Source organism: Megalops cyprinoides, chromosome 7, assembly GCF_013368585.1.
Source record: "Megalops cyprinoides isolate fMegCyp1 chromosome 7, fMegCyp1.pri, whole genome shotgun sequence".
NCBI lineage: Eukaryota > Metazoa > Chordata > Actinopteri > Elopiformes > Megalopidae > Megalops > Megalops cyprinoides.
The window spans coordinates 5925169-5945006 of NC_050589.1; the positions used below are offsets into that span (position 1 = coordinate 5925169).

At 43.2% G+C, this 19838-nt stretch overlaps 1 protein-coding gene across 1 annotated transcript in view; it reads left to right on the plus strand.

Moving 5' to 3' along the window:
- Nucleotides 1–19838, plus strand: part of cfap74 (cilia and flagella associated protein 74) — a 47627-nt gene that overhangs the window by 23249 nt on the left and 4540 nt on the right. The window contains 15 exon segments of the mRNA XM_036532705.1: nt 2114–2242; nt 7138–7225; nt 10205–10378; nt 10733–10866; nt 11348–11624; nt 12035–12149; nt 12152–12201; nt 12511–12671; nt 13186–13320; nt 13705–13814; nt 17127–17182; nt 17731–17850; nt 18406–18561; nt 18648–18777; nt 19580–19734. Coding sequence (XP_036388598.1) covers nt 2114–2242; nt 7138–7225; nt 10205–10378; nt 10733–10866; nt 11348–11624; nt 12035–12149; nt 12152–12201; nt 12511–12671; nt 13186–13320; nt 13705–13814; nt 17127–17182; nt 17731–17850; nt 18406–18561; nt 18648–18777; nt 19580–19734 — 1990 coding nt within the window.

Below are 19838 nucleotides of genomic sequence, written 5' to 3' on the forward strand. Positions count from 1 at the left end.
TAGCGGCTTTGACATTGGGTTTTTCCTGTCTGGATTAATCTGCCCCCTCCTGTCACGAGACGTTACCGCGGCGGCGCTGAGTAATTACCCGCGTTCCCGCCTGGGGTTCGCTATCACGCCAGGCACCGGGGCCCCCCAGGGCCCGAACGGGGTGAGGGTGAGCCGGTCCGCCATCTGGACGGGCGACTTGGAGACCCGCCGCAGGAATGGAAAGTGACGATGGCTGCTACCGGGGAGACAACCTTTAAACAGCAGCGGGTATTAGCACTTCAGGAATGGAGTGCGTCTGGCCGGCCAGCACCATAAATCAAGGGCCTAAAAGCCATCCAGCCTTCAAGCGCGTAATAAACATTGAGGTTCCGGGCTCTTCCGTAGAGAAGGAGGGACAGACCGTATGCATTTCCACCCACTTTATCATTGTTTCGTAAGTGCAGTCCTTAGCCAGCTGCACTGCAAGCAGGCAGGGCTGAGGGTTTTCTATACTAACTAACCTTCTAACTAATCTTAACATTTCAGACGTTGCAAAATGAATTTGCTTAAAGTGCTGCAATTAGTGCAACATATTTATCGACATTACATTATTGGCATTTAGCATGTGTTCTTATCCAGAGAGACTTATATTGGCTACAGTTTTCTTACAATGTTATCCATTTATACAGCTGGATATTTACTGAGGCAATTGTGGGTTAAGTACCTTGCCCAAAGGTACAGCAGCAGTGCCCCGGCGGGAAATCGAACCAGCAACCTTTTGGTTAGGAGTCCTTCTCCTTACCACTATGCTACACTGCCACCCCACTGTATCTGTCCGCTGTTGACACAGATTACACGTAATACAATTGTACCAAATAACCTTCAGATTTGGCACTTACTGTTTGAAACCCTATGTTTAAACCTTGTGTAAGGCAAGAAGTTTTTATGACTTCTGTTTGATCTCCCATTGTCTCCATTGCACCTCATAGAAGTGGGAAGGTCTTCCAGTCCTATTCCAAGCCTATCACATTATGGCAAACCTGTCAGCAGTTTTTTTTTTTTACATTCAGGGTGGGATGACATCAGCTAAACTTCATGTAGCTAAGACTCTTCTATGCATGAAGCTTCTCTTTCTTCATGGAGGTTGGGCTCGTCACAGTCTGAAATTACCCCAGGTCGTTCTGTGACAGAGAGAATAACTGAAACTTTGGAAAGAGGAAAGCTCATATGCCTGGATGTGACCGTCTTTTATTCCATTGACTGCGAGCCATCAAGCGCAACGTCCTTTAACGGGACAACATACGCGAAGCCGTTCCTCCACCAAGAATTCCCAGGGTGTAGTTCCATTTATATCATCATCTACAGTGTGTCCTTGCCACGGGGATAACCATCTGTTGGATTTCATGAGAAGGGAACACTTTAGTGGTGGCATAAATAATGAGGACAGAGTACATTTTACACTATCAGGCAATTTATTAAATAGATCCAGTAGCATTCCTGTTAGTCACTGGCTTCAGCTTAGGTCTGTATGTCCTTCAGTAAAAATATCTTTAATTGAAACATTCCATTTACGACAGTTCAATTGATTATCAGCTATAGGGTGTAACTTCCTTTAAAAGGGACATGTATGGGTGTAGCTGGGCTTCTATGAAGAATTCCCTGGGTGTAGATCCATTTTTATCACCAACTACGGTGTGTCCTTGCCACAGGGAGAACCATCTGTTGGAGCCCACTGAAACTGGGTCACATCAGTGGTCGCAGGGAAAAATGAGGACTCAGTACATTTTACATTATCAGGCAATTTAGCTGGGGACTCAGTGCCGTACATATCAATCATTGGCTTGAACTCAGGTCCCAGTGTCCTTGTCGAAAAATACTTTTAATGGAGTCCTAAGGACCTGTCTACCCAGAAAAAGATATTATTTCCTGCACTTTTCTTCTTTTGTATGGTTTCCTCCCAACATGTTTAATTTATTGTTCTTTTGACACTAATGCATTGATATGCTTTGCTATCGCCTTGTTGAACCAAATACTAGATAGTACATAGATACTGGTCTTTAAACCTACAAGGAAAAAAATTAAAAATAATTATAATTTAACTGTTGTAATATAGTTTATTGTGTTGTCTTGTGCTGTGTTTCAGGTCAAACATAGCTCTCCGACTCACATTTGAGGTGTGCAAGGAGCTGAGGAACCACATGGAAGTTCTACCAAAAACTGGCTATATCCAGGCCCAGTCAAGCTTTCAGTCACAGCTCAAGTTCCTGCCCAGGTAATTAGCAAAGCCACACAGAAAAGCCGTGATTATCCTGTCTGGAGGAGGAAAAATAAGTGAATGCCCAGTGCATAATCAGTAGTTGTTTTAGACTTGGTGTTGACAATGTAGATCATATTGGGCTGGCTCTGATATCAAGTGATGCCTTTATCTGAAGTGGAATTGCTGTGTATTTATATTGAATCCACTGAGAGAAACAGGTCAAAGATTAGTGAAATTTTGTAGATGTTTTGCAACTTATACAAGTTGCAAAAAATTGTACACCTTGTTTGATGCACTGACAGACACAAGGTTTCTAAAGTTAATAACAAGAGACAGCTCTCATTGATTGCAGCCAAGAGAAGAAATATTTACTGTTCCCAAGAAACATTTGCACAAAGCCTTTTGTATCTCCATTAGGGAGTTTTTGCTAGGTCATGTAGTGCAAGGACACTAATTAATAACACCGGAAGCGAAAATCTGTGACAGTCATTCATTATGAAATTCAAATTTAAAGAGTCTTTAATTACATCCTCGAAAGTCTTGGAACATTTGACCATAATAGATTGTTACATGGGATCATGGAATGGACTGCCGTCACAGCTCTTAATAACTTTGAGGGGCTTATTATTTAAATGAGGGTGGTGAGTTATTTTTAGGCAAAAAGGAAGGGCTATGCTGCAACAGAAGGGGGGACTGGCAGGACTTGGAAGCAAGTATGAGCGGCAAGTGTGGAGGGCGCAATTTCCTCCTACCTTTTTTTTTGTTTGGCAGCAAGGCATATTGATAGCTAAGGAGCTTTGTGGTCTGGTGGCAGGGCTTTACATGACAGAAGTGAACGGCGCGTCCGATTGGCTGAGAGCGGAGGGTGCGAGCGTGAATGGAAGGTCCAACAGCGGTAATCTGCTTTAGTGAATCAGAAGGTTTTAAAATGAGGATTATGCAGGCATTACCCGCAGTCCGCTCCTCTTCCCTCCCAGCTCTCCCGCGCTCCGCACCTCCGCCCCGCGGGCTGGACCACTTACATAATGCCACGCAGAGACCCCCTTTTCACGTTTTTATCATTGTCATCATCATCAAAGCAAGCAGCATAATTCATAGATTAAACTGACTCACGTCGGAGCTTATGCAAGCGCAGGGTTGGATGTGAGCTTTTGTTAATGCCGTGGCCAAGCATGCGATGGAGAGTCATGCACGCAGACTTGAGAAAACGGCACGAGCACGTTGTTGTGTCATTGTTTCTCCCTTCGAAACGTTCCTGCTGCCCGTGTGTGTCATGAACCCAGAAGGTAGTGATGAGATGTTTATTAACATTAGGAGTAACCAAGTACTTGCTCTGCAAGTAATTGGATTGCAGTATGAAATTCCACCTTTACAAAGTTTCTCCATCTTTGTGAATGCAGTTTAGCATTTAAAATCACAGACCTACCCGTAATTTTAATGCCACATCTGTGTTGGTGCGTTTAATTTTTTAAATGGTTTTGCAATAACAAAATGGCTGCATTGCCCCCACAAACATCCTTTTTTCATTCTGTTTGGATGTGAATAATTGCTGCTTTTCCGTACAGGTTATTTTCAGTTAGGAATAATAATCAGTTTTTTACTTCTTTGTTTTGATGTGTTTACCAGTATACAGTATTTGGCACCCTGGCCCACAGCTACAGGAATAGGAGGCAGGGGGGGGAGATATGCATTTGATAGGAATAGACTCAGCCATCCAGTCAGCAGCTGTATCTAATCTAGATTTTAAATGACTCATTACATTTTTTCATATTTATATACATGTTCCCTTCGCCTCCATAGGTTTATTAGTGTGATTACATAGTCATGAGACACTCAGGGCCCTGCAGCATTGGGGAGTTTTTAATCTTCCACAGCACAGAGAGAAAAGGCTTTTCTCTCCGTTTCTTCTTCTCGGATTGATGGAGCCCCCTGGGGAAAGGCAAGCAGCATCACTTGGAAGGAGCTCGAAGCGAGGGGGGTTGAGGTTAAAGAAGAGATGGCTTGTTTTTTAGCAGTGATTCAGTGTTTTCGCTTTTAATGCCAACATTGTTTACGCTCACCCCGTCATTGCTGAACTTTGGCAGGGTCCTCAGTTAATCTGTAGGGAAGAGGAAAAAAATCTGTGATGAAGTCTGTTGGACAAGCCTGTCAAGTCATCAGCCGCGGCTGGTGAAAGGGAGATTATGGTTGATTTGCCTTCAGATTACTCATATTATAGTATACTACACAACACTGAAACCGTGCTGTTCTTAGCTACAGCATGTGAGGGTGCAGATCTCAGTAGAACCTAGCCATACTGGAGCTTGGAGGAAAATCAAGAATGTTTTGACATGCATGTAAAGTAAAAAGTGTGTTGGAACGTGTTTGGATTTTTTTCCCTTCTTTTTCAGATGTGATGAGGAATGGTTAATCCTCTTAATCCCTTTGGTAATCCTCTTCATAACTGTCCTAATGGGAAGTGAGAGTGAAGTGAAAGTGCAAAAAAATGGTCTTTTTTTGTCCAAGTGTTTAGATTTATTTTCAGGTGCTCTGCTACCAAAAAAGCATTCACTGTCATGTTCATGAGTGAGCCATACAGTTACAATCTGACAATGCGGTGGATACGATGCTTTCTTTCGATATCTGTTACTTCCTCTGAGTGTGTGCCTGCTCTAGGATTATAGGTATCATACAGATTATGGCTTCTTAGACAGACTTTCAGCATTTTCAGACGAGGCCAGGACCGTTGAAAATGGGATTTTTCTGGCAGTTGTGACTCAGGCTGATGTACAGGAAATTAGAGAATTAATTGTGTCGCTGTGGTCACGATGAACATTAGTCATGAGCCTGGTTCCTGCCATGCGCTCCCGGATGTTGTCTCTGTGCATATGGTGCTAAGCTATTGCACGCTGAACATCTTCTAAGCAGTTCTGATCACTGATGCAAGGCATCACACAAAAAATTAACCCCAAATGTCTAACTCCATTCTGTCCCTACTTCTTCATAGTTTCAGTCCAGGGTTTACTGTAGATGAGCAGATACTAAACTGCCTGTCAGATGTGACAGGAGGTTTTTAAGAAACAGTGCTGAGAATGGATGAAGTGGTGATGCGCCAAGCGAGAAACCAGCCATCCGAAAAACTCAGCAGACAGATGGGACTTGTGCCGTCCCGCCAGGCTTTTCCACTCCGTTATGCCAAGCTAATTCAAGAGTCCAGCTCCAGCAGAGATTCTATTAGCAGAGAACAAGTGGTTCTGTAAATAAATTATCAGCGGCATGGGCGTTGGGGGACCATTTCAACACACCCACCGTAAACAAGTCGAAATCATCATCCTTCCGGCTAACCTGATGTTGTCAGGTTTTGCTTTTTCCTTTTTTTTAAAGCTTTCCATATGATTCGTGGAGATCATTGTATATTTTAGGCAGCACACGCCCTTTTTAATGGGATGATGCAGTTTGCTGGCGACTCGACAGTTAAGTCAAACAGTGAAACAGAGCTGCAGTCGTGGGTTCACCTTGAGCGCCAGCCATCCCCGTTCCGCTTCTCTGTCAGATTAGCGCGCTGCCTAACGGCACGAAAGCCCAAGCTGTAAATGTCAATGGCTTTACATGATTTTAATGGACTTTCCAGATGTCTGAGTTTCCAAAAAAAAAAAAACCACAAAACAGTAGTGATGCATTCTCAAATGACTTGCGCTTTTACCAAGCCTCTGGGAACCACATGCTGTACTTGCTTAGTTAGCAACACACACCCGCTATATAGTTCATTTGGTTTGGAAACCCAACTTTTGCAGATTAAAGCGAATGCAGGGGCACTTTCTTACATGTTTACCCAGTTGGTTCCTGTTCACTACTACATTATGACAGATTGAATGCTTCTAGGTTTTAAGGTGGACATTTGCAAAGACACATTTCCACACGAAAAGCAGCCAGAATTGCTTACATTTCCAGGATCTATCAAAGCATTTTTACTTTGCTTTCAAATCCTGTTCGTCATAACTGTATGCCATTAAATGTATTTATTGGCCTTGTTTAGGTTATTGTTTATGCACTTGCATCTGTTGTTTTGATGTTTAATGGAGTTACAGTGTCAGCTTGCAGAGAAAGACATCAGTGCTCACTTAGAGAGGCATCAGGCCCTGGAGATTAATGGGCCTGTTTATGACATTATATAATGGGAGATATAGGTCTCCATCCTTGGCCTGATCAACCCTGTGCCCGTCATCGTCATGGCGACCGCACCACCAAGGAGCAATCTCTCCTTTCCTGTCTGAAATCAGAGACTCTGCACTGTGCGATGATTCCACTGATCCTGACAGATGCTGCACACTGTAGCTACTGTACTGCTGGGGATTTCAGTCAGTCCGAATGTTGTGCTGCTGTGTTTGGTTGCAGGCCTTCTGCATTCTTAATGTGGTTTTTTTTCTCATCTGGCAACCCTGGCGTTTTTTTTCTTTTTTTTTCTCTCCACTCATTTGGCCTGACTTTAGCCGCTCAGCTTGGCTCGGCGATATTTGTCTTCCAGCTGTTTCCAGCCCTGGCACTCTGAGCGTCCTGTGCCCTCTAGTGAGGAGTGTTTTTACTGAAACCCCAGGAGCTTAAAAACAGCCTAGAAATCATCCCAATGTGACTGAAATGGGTTGCCTGCTATAATTATAGTACTTTAGTGCTTTGATTGCACCTTTTTTCATGTCAGTCTGTAGAGTCATTTGTGTTTTACCTTGTGGCATGACATGTTTTCTTGTTCACAGCTTTATTGATATTTCTGCTCATCGTTTACCTCTCATTATTCATGTTTAACAGTTTTGCATGGAATCATGTGCTTGTCATTTCTTATATTGGGGAGGTAAATTTCCTTTGACACTGATTGTGGTTTGGATCAGGGCTCTCAAACACATGCATTAATTTGTTTGTTGTTTTCTAACCCCCAGATCTTCCTTGCCAGAGGATGCAGAGAGATTCTTTGACAGTGAAACAGGAGTCCTGGAAGTCCCAATGTCAATACAAGTGGCAGATCAGGTCAGTTGCTCTGATGTCCCTATCATGCATTAAGATTTTTACAGATATTAAGAGCTTTTGGGTCGGGGGGGGGGGGGGGGGGGGTGGCATTGCCGGCTCATTATCCTATCAGGTGATAACCTCCCTTGGTTCTTTAACACTGACTGACTAGCATTCTGCAGGTTCTTATTAAAGCCCTCAACATCTAGTGACAAAAGGTTAATGTACTTAATGCCAGTGGACTAAATTAAACAGCCGCCCCCAGAGGCCAGCTGGTGTGGGAGTGTTAATGAGGTGCACATGGTAATGAAGGTTATTTCGCATTGTTTTAACCTCTCTGAAAAAGAAAGAGGTCTCCCTTTTTTTCAGTTGGTTTGCCATGTTGCTTTCAGTGCCGTTTTCCTGCACACTCGGGGTCTCTGGAGGAGTGGTTTTTCTTTGGAAACAGCGTTTTTGGAATTCTGTGGTTTTCATGTGGAATCATCTGCATTTTTTTAGTCCAGTCCCCTGTGTGCGTGTCATCACCAAATTCATCCCTAAAATACAATTCATAGTCAGATGTGACAAGTGAATACAAAAAGTAGGCTGTTATTAAATTGATAATTAATAATGTAGATGCTAATTGCTTCAAGCTTTTATGAGTTCTTTTGAATATTACACCAAATGCCGCAAGGGTATTACACTGAAGATCCCATTTGCAGATGATGTTGTCACAGAGACTTCCTAAGTAATATCTGCATACTTTGTTCTAGAATCCATAATTCCACTCTAGAACCAAGCTATTAGAATGTTGATTAAGTCCCAGGAGTGGTATGATTACTGAGTGATTTGCACAATCCCTCATCCAAAGTGGCTTTCATGACCTGGTGGCAGTTTCAGTGGAATAAAGCAGGTAACCAGATCAGGATAATGTCATGCGCATAGTCGTTTTACCCACATCTCGTGGAAAAGATGGCCACAGTGGTGCAGCACTGCACAGCATTTGGTGTGCCAGTGATTCATCTAATCCCTCGAACTGGACAGGGATCAGGTGGCCTCGGCCGAAACGCCGCCCAGCACTTTCCTCTCCCCCCCGCAAGGGGGGAGAGAAGGGGTCCGGGCACGGATCTCGCCTCATCAACTCGCAGCTCCTCGACGAAATGAGAGGCCAGGAGACGCACGCAGAGAGCAAACCTGTCCTCCGGTTCAGGGGCCTGGCAGAGGCCCAGCCCCCCCCCCGTCAGCCTGGCGCTGCGACCAGGAACGACAGCGAGCGAGGGCTACATCTGAGTAAACAAGGTCATCTGCAGCACCGCACAGCACTGGAGACATTCGACGCTCAACATCAGAAAGCTTTGCCAATGGTGCAGTCCTCAGTAAAAATCCCACAGAATATTCACAAACAGATTACTTCCAACAGACCGCATGCTATTGGATATGAAGATGTGTAAAAGATTAATTTGTTTCAGAATCACTTTTGAGGAGGTATCAGACTTGTACATTTTTGAATTCAGAGACAGGACATTTTTGGTGATTGCAGCTGGCCGCCCCTCCTATCCTGATCACGTCATCTTTTCTGCCCCGTGGTAGAGCAGCGGACACTGGTTGACCTCCAGTGCAGAAATAAGACCCGCCTCTTCAGACTGCATTTTAACTGCCCTTTCAGGGTGACAGTGTAGCATAATGGTTAAGGAGCAGGACTAACGAAAAGTTGCTGGTTCAATTCCCCGCTGGGGAACTGCTGCTGTACCCTTGGGCAGGGTACTTAACCCACAGTTACTTCAGTACATATCCAGCTGTATAAATGGATAACATTGTAAAAACCTGTAATGTAAGTTGCTCTGGATAAGAGCATCTGCTAAATGCCAATAATGTAATTGTTGTAGCGCTTAAATATTTTTGATATTCATCTATTTATATCTGATGCTTTTTATATTTATATTGTGTTATATATAATGCACATTTATTAGAAAAGTGGTGATTTATATATTGATATTTATGCATAGTTATTTTATTGATGGTTTCATTAGTGTATCACTTTAATTACTTAGTGTATGTATGCAGTGCAGTTTTAGTAAATTAATAAAGACTGCTGAAAAAATATGTATTTTCCTCCAGCTGTAATTGTACATGTCACATGTTAATTATGTCCCATTTATTTGTGGGAAAATATACAAGTAACAAACAAACCTGGAAACCCCATTTGTATGTAGGACAGCACAGTGAAGTACATGGCTGCCCTGACAAGTGTTCTCTGAAGAAAACTTCAGAAAAGTTCACTTAAGAAACAAATCTGTGGCAGTTACATTCATTTTTTTAATACCTAGTACACAAAAGTAACTGTATTTCACAAATAATTTTACAGTCCTTGTGTATGCCAGTGTGTAATGAAATCACAACGAAGATACAGACAAGTAAACAGTAAAGATTTAAGTTTTTGTGCATTCAAATAATTTTCCAAACTCTTTATAAAATGTGTATTCCAACCATATCTGCCCCTGTTGTTTGTTTTTTATCCGCCGCACAACAGTTGGAGGATGTACAGTGGCTTGAGGTCTCAGCAGACATCCTTTGGGCACTCGTTTCAATTAGAGCCTAACTTACTAATGTGGCTGCAGAGCTTCCTCAAGCAGCTGATGGCGGGGAGCACATAAGTAGCCCTCCCAGGTCTGCACGTTGCTGCACAGCCTCCGGACAGCCTTCTTGAAAGGCCGTCTTCTCACTGTTACATCCGTAATTTTTTTCTTTTTTTTCTTGCTGTGACTCACTCTGTACAATCCTCTGCCATGCGTGGGGCAGGGATTGTGAGTGCGTCCAACTCTCGGCATTGTATCGCGGTCGCACGGAAAAACGGTGCCCTTAATCACGTTGTTCAGCTGTGTGATGATTTCGCCTTGCGACTGAATGCCTCAGCTGTCAGATGTGGTTTTCAGAAAGCAGGACCAAAACGCAGTGGACAGCGATGGCTGAGTTACAGGCCCGCTGTGGACCCGCTGTGATGTGCTGTAACTTGCCTTTCAGGTCCGCCCTGTGCAGTTCACAGTCCATGCCATCATTACGAACTCTGACCTGGAGTTTGACAGGACGGAGGTGGACTTCGGCCACTGCTCCATTTTCGAGTCTGTGAAAACCAGTGTCCTCCTTACAAACCACTCTCTTCTCCCTCAGGACTTTGGCTTTTTGGGAATCCCAGAGGTATGGAAACACTCAGTTGTATAATACTCAGTACTGCTGGAAAGATGTCATGTTGATTTATTTACAGCAAAAGAGTCTGACTCCTGTCATGTGTAAGAACTCTATTCCCAAACCTGTCATCCCAAAATGTACAACAGTATTTAATTACAATATAATGATATAATTGATAGGCTGTACTGTGTATTGAAGGTATGTGTCTTTGTGGCTGAATAACATGGTGACGTGTGGGTTGAGCTGGGAATGACTAGAATGATATCGCCACCTATAGGACTCTCAGTTTTCTACTTTTACTTCAGCAGGGTAACACAGAGAACTGTGACAGCACATAAGCAGTGACTTTTGGTTTCTTCCTAGTTTGTTGATATCCAGCCCAACGATGGCTTTGGCACACTCCTCCCACTGGAAACTCTGGAAATTGATCTTGTCTTCAGTGCCAAAAAGGCTGGAGAATACACCTTTCAGCTCACCTGCAAGTCAGGAATTAACAGGTATTTATACAGCCGTACTTTACAATTTGGCTTCAAAGGGAAAATTCTGTTGAAAAGTAGCCTCTCATCTTTGTCCATGTGCATCTACTAAGAGAAAATCTTTTCATCTGTGATAAAAAGATTTGTGATAATCTTTTTAAAGCAAGGCATAGCAAAGCAGATCAAGAAAACACTGGAAAAATGACAAAAATCAAAGCACCTATTATTATACAGGGTGACTGGATGATTTGATTTGATTAGCACATGCTTTTAATCAGAGTGACTTACATAACCTGTATTTACTGTATTATGCATTTACAATATGCAGCTGCATATTTTCTGAATATGTTCAGATGAATTACCTTGCACAAGGGGACAAGGACCCAGCCCTGCTCAGTATTCAAAAGTGCAACTTTTGTGCTGTAGTTAATGAAGCATTAAGCAGAAGGTTTAATGTGTCAAGCCCGGCGCCGTGAGCTGCTGCCTCCGCTGTTTCACGCAGAGACTTCAGTCTGTCATGCCGAGCCGTGGGGGTGCACCCTCCTCTGGAGCTGTCCCGCTCGCTGGTGCGCTTCGGAGCCACGGCTGTGGGCGACACGGCCACCGCCGTGCTGCACGTGGTGAACTCCCACACCAGCCGAAACGAGTTCGCCCGTCCCGTGCCGCGCATCGGCAAGGGCCCCATCGCGACCGTGGGGCCCAGGCTGTTTGAGTTCGCGCCCCCGGAGAACGCCGAAATAACTATCACCCCCACCGCGGGGCGAGTCTTACCGGGAGAGGTACCGTGGATTTGGGTCAGGGGCCACAATGACTGTTGCTGTTTATCAGACTTTACACAAATAGCCACGCATCTGTCATGAATCTTTTCTATGTGCGAGAGTTAGTCATTTAAATTACAGATGCCTTAGCTGCTATGTGTGAAATTTATCCCAAAACCATACGTCTGCCCATGCCTGTACTAGTGATTTGCTTCATAGCTGTGGTGCCGTTTAATTTCATTGTATCTTACTTTATTCTTTGTTTCTGTTATCAGGTAACTGCAACTAAGCATTGTACTGTTACCACATTTTAACCACATTATCACCCCTTTGTCCTGAGCTGCAAAGTATAAATACTTTGCCAGTAAAGCTCAGGTGTTAATGTTTGACCACATACTGAAAGACAAGCCTGGTCCTGTTTGTGTTCGCAGAGATGCCTCGTTCAGGTGTCCTTCAGGCCCACAGTATCCCAGGAGGCAGTGAGGGAGGAGGCAGTGCGCCTGCTGTGTCAGGCGGAAGAGCTGAGAGTGAGAGAGCTGGAGAGGACGGAGAAGCAGAGGGAGCTGGAAGATCAGGCAAGCTTTCGTTGGCATCTTGTGTCCCTCCTGTCTCCCTCTACCCCTGCTCTTACCCCACAGCACAGCCACTGGGGCAGGGAGGTGCGCCTCCTGAATGTGTGTTTATATGACCTGTGATGGCCTGTGCTCTGTCACATGCCTTTCGCCTCCCTCGTTGTTTGAAAGATTTTTTTTCCCAGGTGGAAAGAAAATGCAAATGAAAAATTTTGGCTGGCCTCTGAGGTGTAACCTACGACGCCTTGTTTATGCCCATCAACAGAATTTATAATGACCTTCACATCACCGTTCTACCGTAAACCATCATGTCGTCTTTGCTTGCATTTGCCCAGAATAAGAAGGACGCGCAGCTTGACCCCAAAAAAGGAAAGAGGCAGCAGTCCAGACGCTCCTCAGCCAAGCCACTTCTTAAAGACAAGGGCGGCAAAGCGTCCCTCACACCCAAAACCTCCAGCCCGTTCCAGCCCCCCAGCCCGGCAGACATCCAGCCGGGGTACGTGTGTCAGCTGACGGAAGACTGATTCCCGTCTATCTCATTTATCTTAGCACAAGGCCTCAAGATGCTCAGAATAAGTAATCACTCTGATCAAGTGTGTAATCACTGCAACAGCAATTAATGGGGTGCCAGAATAAATCAGTAATATTTACACAGTCTGGAAGGGGCTCTCTGCAAAGAGAAGCGCTTGAAACATTCATCAAAATGGTAAAATCTCAGATATCTTGGGTACATATCTCCTTTTTATGTAAATATTTCACTGAGTCATTAGAAACTGAATTATGAAGTGGAACCAACATAATTAAATATAAATGACTGTGCCTGTCTTTTCCAATGCTCGCAATCGCACACCGCTGCATTCATTCTGTCTACATTTCATGCGTTCTGTACCCTTTACTGTGCCAACGTTAACATTTCACACTCTGTCTGTGTGCTGTTTACCGTTGATGCACTGTACCCTGTTAAGCAGTGTTGATGAGGAAGTGTGCTCTGGGATTTCTGTGCCTTTCAGTTCGGATGAGTTTGCTGCAGGCAAGGCCTCCCTGTTGCGCTCTTTCACCGAGCGCTTCAGCAGATACATCATCCCCTGCTTTGTGTCTGACGGTGACGCTCCTGACAACGGGCGGCCAGACGGCTCTCTGTACAGGTGCAACCCCCCCCCAATAAACCAGCCATGCGGAATGCAGAATGCCTTTTAAAATGTGAATTTTCCAGTGTGTCACTGCATGATTGTATTTAATTACTGATATCAAAACATGAATTCCCTCACTAACAGAAATTGCCATTTTATGTAATGAAGGCTGAAAAACTGAAGATTCTTGCGGTATTTGAGTATTTGCGGTATTTCAGAGAGAGGTGTTGTTTGGCATGATGACCGGGAGTTCACGTTTGGAAAATAAATGAAATGGGAAATTAATGAAATATGATAACTTGATGAATTCCGTGTGCATAAACCAGCTTCCTCTTTTCCTGGAGCAGCAGGAGGAGAGGGGCGTGCTGTGCGCTCACATGTGGTCCTGTTCCCTTCCAGCCCACACAACACCCTGTACCTGGAGCTGCACTGTCCTGCCGTTAAGCCCGCCCTGGTGGTCATCTCAAACAACGGCCACACGACCCTCAACTTCCACCAGGTGGCAGTAGGTCAGATCAACTGTGCCTTCTCTTTGATTTGTCTACGCTCTGACTGTCTTAATATCATCTGATTGTCTTCATGTATACGTCCTTTCCATGACAATACATATGTGGTCAGTAAACTAGGGAGGTTTTGGTGACTTAATAAAGTGTATATTAAAAATATATAAAAAATAAAAATATATGTTCGTACGGATAATATATAAAACATTTAATTGAAAAAAAAAATTCTGGGATTTTCACTTGGGTTATCACTGAAATGAACTATAGACAGTTCTACGGCTACGAAGTTTAATCTTTATACTCCTCAAAGAGCCAACTGAAGCAAAAATAGGAAAAATCATCAATCCTCATGACCTGCAGTTAATTTGGCTGTCTAGTCAGAGATCCCACAGAAATCAAAGCATTTAGTCATCTACAGAAACCTCTATTACCGCCAAAATTATCCTTCAAGGACATAAACTTTTCTTTAACACTGTGAACTCCCCAGGCTCACAAAACAGCAATCTGATATTTTTGACACCACCTTTACCCCTCTGAAATTCACATCTCTGTTTCCAGCGGGCAAAATTGTCAGTCACATTGACTGCACCACTTCTCAATCGAACTTTACAAATAGTTTAGGGAGCTACTGTGTACTCGATTCTGCAAAATGACAAATTCCATTATATCATCTACCACAAAGCCGTAATCCAGGAAGTCTGTAATCTCACAAATCCCAAAACAAAACAAGGACTCCACTCTCTGCTCCAGTTGCCATCTCATCTCTCTAAATACAGACCGAAAAATAATCTGCAAAGCACCTGAAACAAAAAATATCACTGATTTACTTAACCTCCGGCCAAACCAGATTCAGTAAAGGACGACATTCGACACACACCACAAGCAAGACTGTTTAACCTGGTCTGCTTTATGATAAAATTAACTAACCCAAACTGATCATTTAATCTGATGTAGATTGTGGTAATTGGTCTGTCCTACTTTGTCATCACTTTCCCACTTCGACAGTATCTTCATATTTACATAATACATTATACCTTCAGCCACCATGTCCTTCAGCCACCACAAACAGAATGATATTTGGACCACTAAAGAGGAACCAGACAAGGATTTCCCCTACCTCTACATTCATTAGCAGCCACTATCTGCCCAAATCCCACTCACTATGGGTATGCAGACTGCAACACTACATTGCAAAAGAAGCCTCTGTCCAGATAATGTATTCCTATACAAAGAACACTCAGCCCTGTTGAATAGTATGGTCTCATTTCAGATCATAAAATCAGCGGGTGAAATACTGCATCTCAACACATTAGATAGGGGTAATGCAGTGGTAATGCACTGAGGCGGTCTTCAGGGTGAGGAAGCTTGGGTATGAATATTTCCATTAACCTTAACCTTAGTTTGACAGCCTCAACTATTCCCCTGTCCTAAAATACAGTAACACATGACCTTTAAATGTGGAAAAATCTCCCACTCTCCTCGTAGGAGCCCAAATGGAATTATATTACCCCATGTTGTCCTACTGTCCTGCCACTCATTAGTTCCAATATCTTCAAGAAGCCATTTAAAAATGTATGCAGCATGATTGTCTGTTAAAATTTGTCTGCACCAAATTGTCTTTATTATTAATAAACCTATCAGTTCAGTTACATTCTCCATGAGGATTGGATCTACACAGAGCAAGACCAGCTTTCATAGACATTGAGAGAGTTAACCTTGAATTGAACCTCATCCAAAACCTGTCCCTGTTGAGTCCAGCATTAACAAAATTCATTTTTTCAAATTGTTCAATTGTTCCATAACCCATGTGTAACTGAGACACATATATATTGGCCAAAGGTAAAAGGGCATTCAAAGTAAATTTATTTGGATCAATGCCAGTTTGTGTAATGGAATTGAAAAGGGTTTCTTTACAGAAAATTCCTGGAGGAAGGTACATTCATACAATTGTGAACACTTGGCCTTTCAAAATCTTTAACAAGGTCTGTCCACTAACTCATTTCTGCCATACCCACGGATAGAGAGATGAAGAAAATCCAAATCTCATCAGCTCTCTCACAAAAAGAACCACTAACACAAAACATTAAAAATATCTGAACTGCCTTCTCTCAGCACAAAAGAACTAGACCCAAGATATCAAAACCAATAGTGAATTACAGAGATCAGTCTGTTCAAGAATCATAAACCATAAATACTAAAACCCAACTTTCATCAAACTCACTAGCCGAAATATATAATTAGACACAGTGGGACTAATATAAAAAAAAACATCTGCAATCAATGTGCATGCAACACAATAGATAACTTATGTGTGTTCACTCTGGCCCTATGTACCAAATTATCAGTACTGGGAAAACAAACTTTAAAATGATCCATGATCCTGCACTGCACCATCCTACTTTCCTCTTGTCTGCGGTTTATCAATGATTTATCGTCCCCTGACGTCACTCCAGACATCACAGTGTCCCCTGTGTCTGCCCACACTGGCAAAGAAAGTAACATCACTGAACTGGGAATGTAGGAAAAATGTTTTTTTTTTCCATTCAATGGCTGAATCTCTTAACAGAATACATCACCTTTGAAAAAAGTTCAGAGCAGTTGCACAGCAAAACAAATGAGTGTGAAGCCAACTGGGAAGCTTCTCTCACATTCCCTCAGAACAAATTGCCGGCCCCTCATGTCCAAAATTCTCAGCTTTAACATTGTAAGCGTAGGCTCCACACCATACGTGCTGCATGAATTTGTGTTTGTACTGTGCCAATTCACATGCACACACACACACACACACACACACATACACACACATACACACACATACACACATGCTGCCCCTTACCATATTACTAATGTAATTTATTTATTACATAATGCTGTAACAAACTTAAAATTTCATATGTACAGGTAAAGAATGGTAATGCCACTTGCATCCTGCACATGTCTTGATTAAGATCTGGTCTCTGACACTGGTCAGCCATTACACCCAGGTATTTTTCATGCTGCGTACACTCCAATTTTAGTAACTCCCATAAAATAATCCTGCCTTCAGTTATCTTTGTTCTCATGATGGTGGTGATGATGAATTTAATTTACTAGGTGTCTGCCCAATTCCAAATTCTATAAACATTTGAATTACTCAGGTAACTGCCTATCTGTCTGCTTAACCCACATATCTGTGGAATCAGCAAATGGTGTTTTTTGCCTTTAATGTCCTTATCAAGCTAATTTATAGGACAATAAATGTTGGTTGTATTAAAGAATTTATGTTTGAAAGGAGTGTCCTAATTTTTTTGTTGTTGATGCTTCTGTATTCTCCCTAAGGCCAGAAAGTCATCCAGAAGGTCACAGTGCAGAACATTTCGCGGGAATCTCTTGTCGTATCCTTTCTGTAGAGACTGTCCACCCAGAGCCCGGTTTGTCTCCGTATAATTGCTTCCCTGTGAACGTAGATCTCTGCAAGATTTCACTGAGTCCATTTTCCGCTGTAGGATTATTCAGTCGGCAGAATCATCCTTTTGATGAAAAAAAGTCATTTAAATTTGTTGGAGCAAAGTGACAAAATCTTTGAAACCTGTCCACCAGATGGTGCTGTCAGTTTCCCAGAGTGTTTTTTTTTTTTCTTACAGTTCTCCATTCAAACCTGTCAGTCAGACTTTATAAAAATATCCTCTGTTCAAATTGGTGTCTTCAGCATAATCTGCCACCAGTTGTCACCTTAACAAAATAAGAATAAATTTGCTTGTTTTCTTATTGCAAATTTTCAAGCTGTCTGTTCCAGTTTTCATAAAATGGAGCCTCAGAAAAAACAGAAAACATGGCCATGTTTTCCACAGGGCACTGTGTATAATGTATATAATGATCAGTTGTAAAGATAACAGAAAAGCATAACCATTAAATATAATCCTTAATCGAAGCTGTTTATCAGCTGAATTCTTCACTCCTAGACCAGAGTGGGCCTTTCATGCTTCTTAACGCCCTCAGGCCTCTTGAACCTGGAGCCACACACACTATCCTTCTGAGTTTCACTCCTAGCCAAAGCAAAAAGGTGAGAGAATCGCAGCAGTTAAGATCTACAGTTAGACATAGTTAAGATCTACATCACTGGCAAATTGAAGCACGTTTTTGTATTGGGGGGGGGGGGGGGGGGGGTAGATTTTTTTTTTTTTTTTTTTTTGTAGCCACGGCAGAGTTATTTCTCCTGACTGAGGCAACTAGCCACAATAAGAGAGGCTCGTCGTCTAGTCCTGAGGTGTTTGCCACACACATTCTGGTGATGGCACATATGGGTTAGCTTATGCTTGAACAGGAGGACGAGAGGAGGAGCGTTACCTCAGGGAAGACAGTTGTTCAGAGTGTGAAAGAGCTGTAGAGCTGTTCCAGGCGACGGGAACAGCGAGCCAATGTGAATGTGGCAGTTAGTGGTGTGCAAGTAAGGCCTATAACTTTTTATCTGTGCTACTAATAAAACTGAATATGATGTTACTTGATAAATTAAAAAATGTGCCTGGTGACCTTGAACCTTTTTGTATTACGTTGAAGATGTTGGTTATGAAGTGCCTCTTGTGTTGTGAGACACAGCAATGGTAATGTTTTGTCGCAGTACCGTGAGACCTTGGATATCCGATGCACGAAGTTGACCCTGCGGCTCACTCTCTGGGGCGTCGGCGTGGACCCCGCCGTCGCCTGCTCACACGAAGGAAAGGTCATGAGCTTCGGATACGCGCTGGAGAAGGAGAGCGCTTCGCAGGTGTTTAAGGTGTGCGTCGCTGCGCCTCAGTCGGAGCTTTCACTGTCTCCGCGTCGCTGTGGTTGAGGATGCTGACCTTGCTCTCTCGCGTCCAGCTGCAGAACACCTCCTCCCTGCAGGTGAGGTTCAGAGTTCACCTGGACAGCCTCTCTCTCACCAAGCACCAGGAACAGCAGGAGCTCCCAGCTTTCCTCACTCCAGGCGCTCTGCCAAAGTCTGCCGTGGGTAAGATTCAGCAAGATGCACTAAACCTGGTCGAGCCTTCTCCCTCAGCAAGATCCACATATATTTATACACTTACAAAAACATACTTACCACGTGGCAAGTATTCTACTGTGGGTGGGTGTGTATGTATGTACATAAATACAGGATTCTTCAGCACAACATACCGTGAGAAACCTAAGCAGTTTTCCTTTATTTGACATTTATAACAGCTATAATTAAAAGTCACGTGTCAAAACAAGTACGATTCCCTGAGCGATGAGAAAATGTCAGTCTGTTTGCTATGTCTGAATGGTAAGTTGTTCACTACGTGCAGCTAAAATGTTGCCAATATATTTGAGCTGGCATTGGCAGGAAAGAAAGGCCAGGTGTTTGATCTCTTCTAATATCAGATTTTCATACATACCGGTATGTTTGCCTTGCTTATCCTTTTTGAATTACTTCATATTTTAATCAATTGTATACACACCCACATTCTACAGTGTTAAGTGGTTTAGCAGTATGTTTTTACTTCTCACCAAAGGGGTTATGTTTATGCCTCATGTATGATTCATGCTTCCGTTGGTGACTGGGGAGATTTTGTCCACAAAGTGCCGGCAGCCCTTGGTGAGAAAACAGAGCCTGTTAGCGCCCTGCATAGGCTTGTGTTAAAGAGAATGCCTTGTTCATGCCTCTCTCCTCCTGTGTCCCTTTCTGTCCTCAGCTATCAGGCACCCATTGGCTAGTCTTAAAGAACAGCACACAAAGGAAATTGATAAAGGAAATAGTCACTAGGTTGGCAAATAATAATGTATCCTCCTCCCAGGTACCCAGAACTACAGCGGGCTCAGCGTTTTTACTGTGATGCCTATAGAGGGCGCCATACCTCCAGGGAAAACGCAGGACATCACAGTGACGTTCCAGCCTGACCACGAGAGCCTCAACTACTCTGACAGGCTGACCGTGGAGCTCATGAACAAGGTCTCACAGAACTCTAAGCACTTCACATGAGGGACAGAGCGTGCGACCAGATATTTATTTGATCAAGCCCATTAACTGCATCCAAGCTGACACATTTTTTCTAA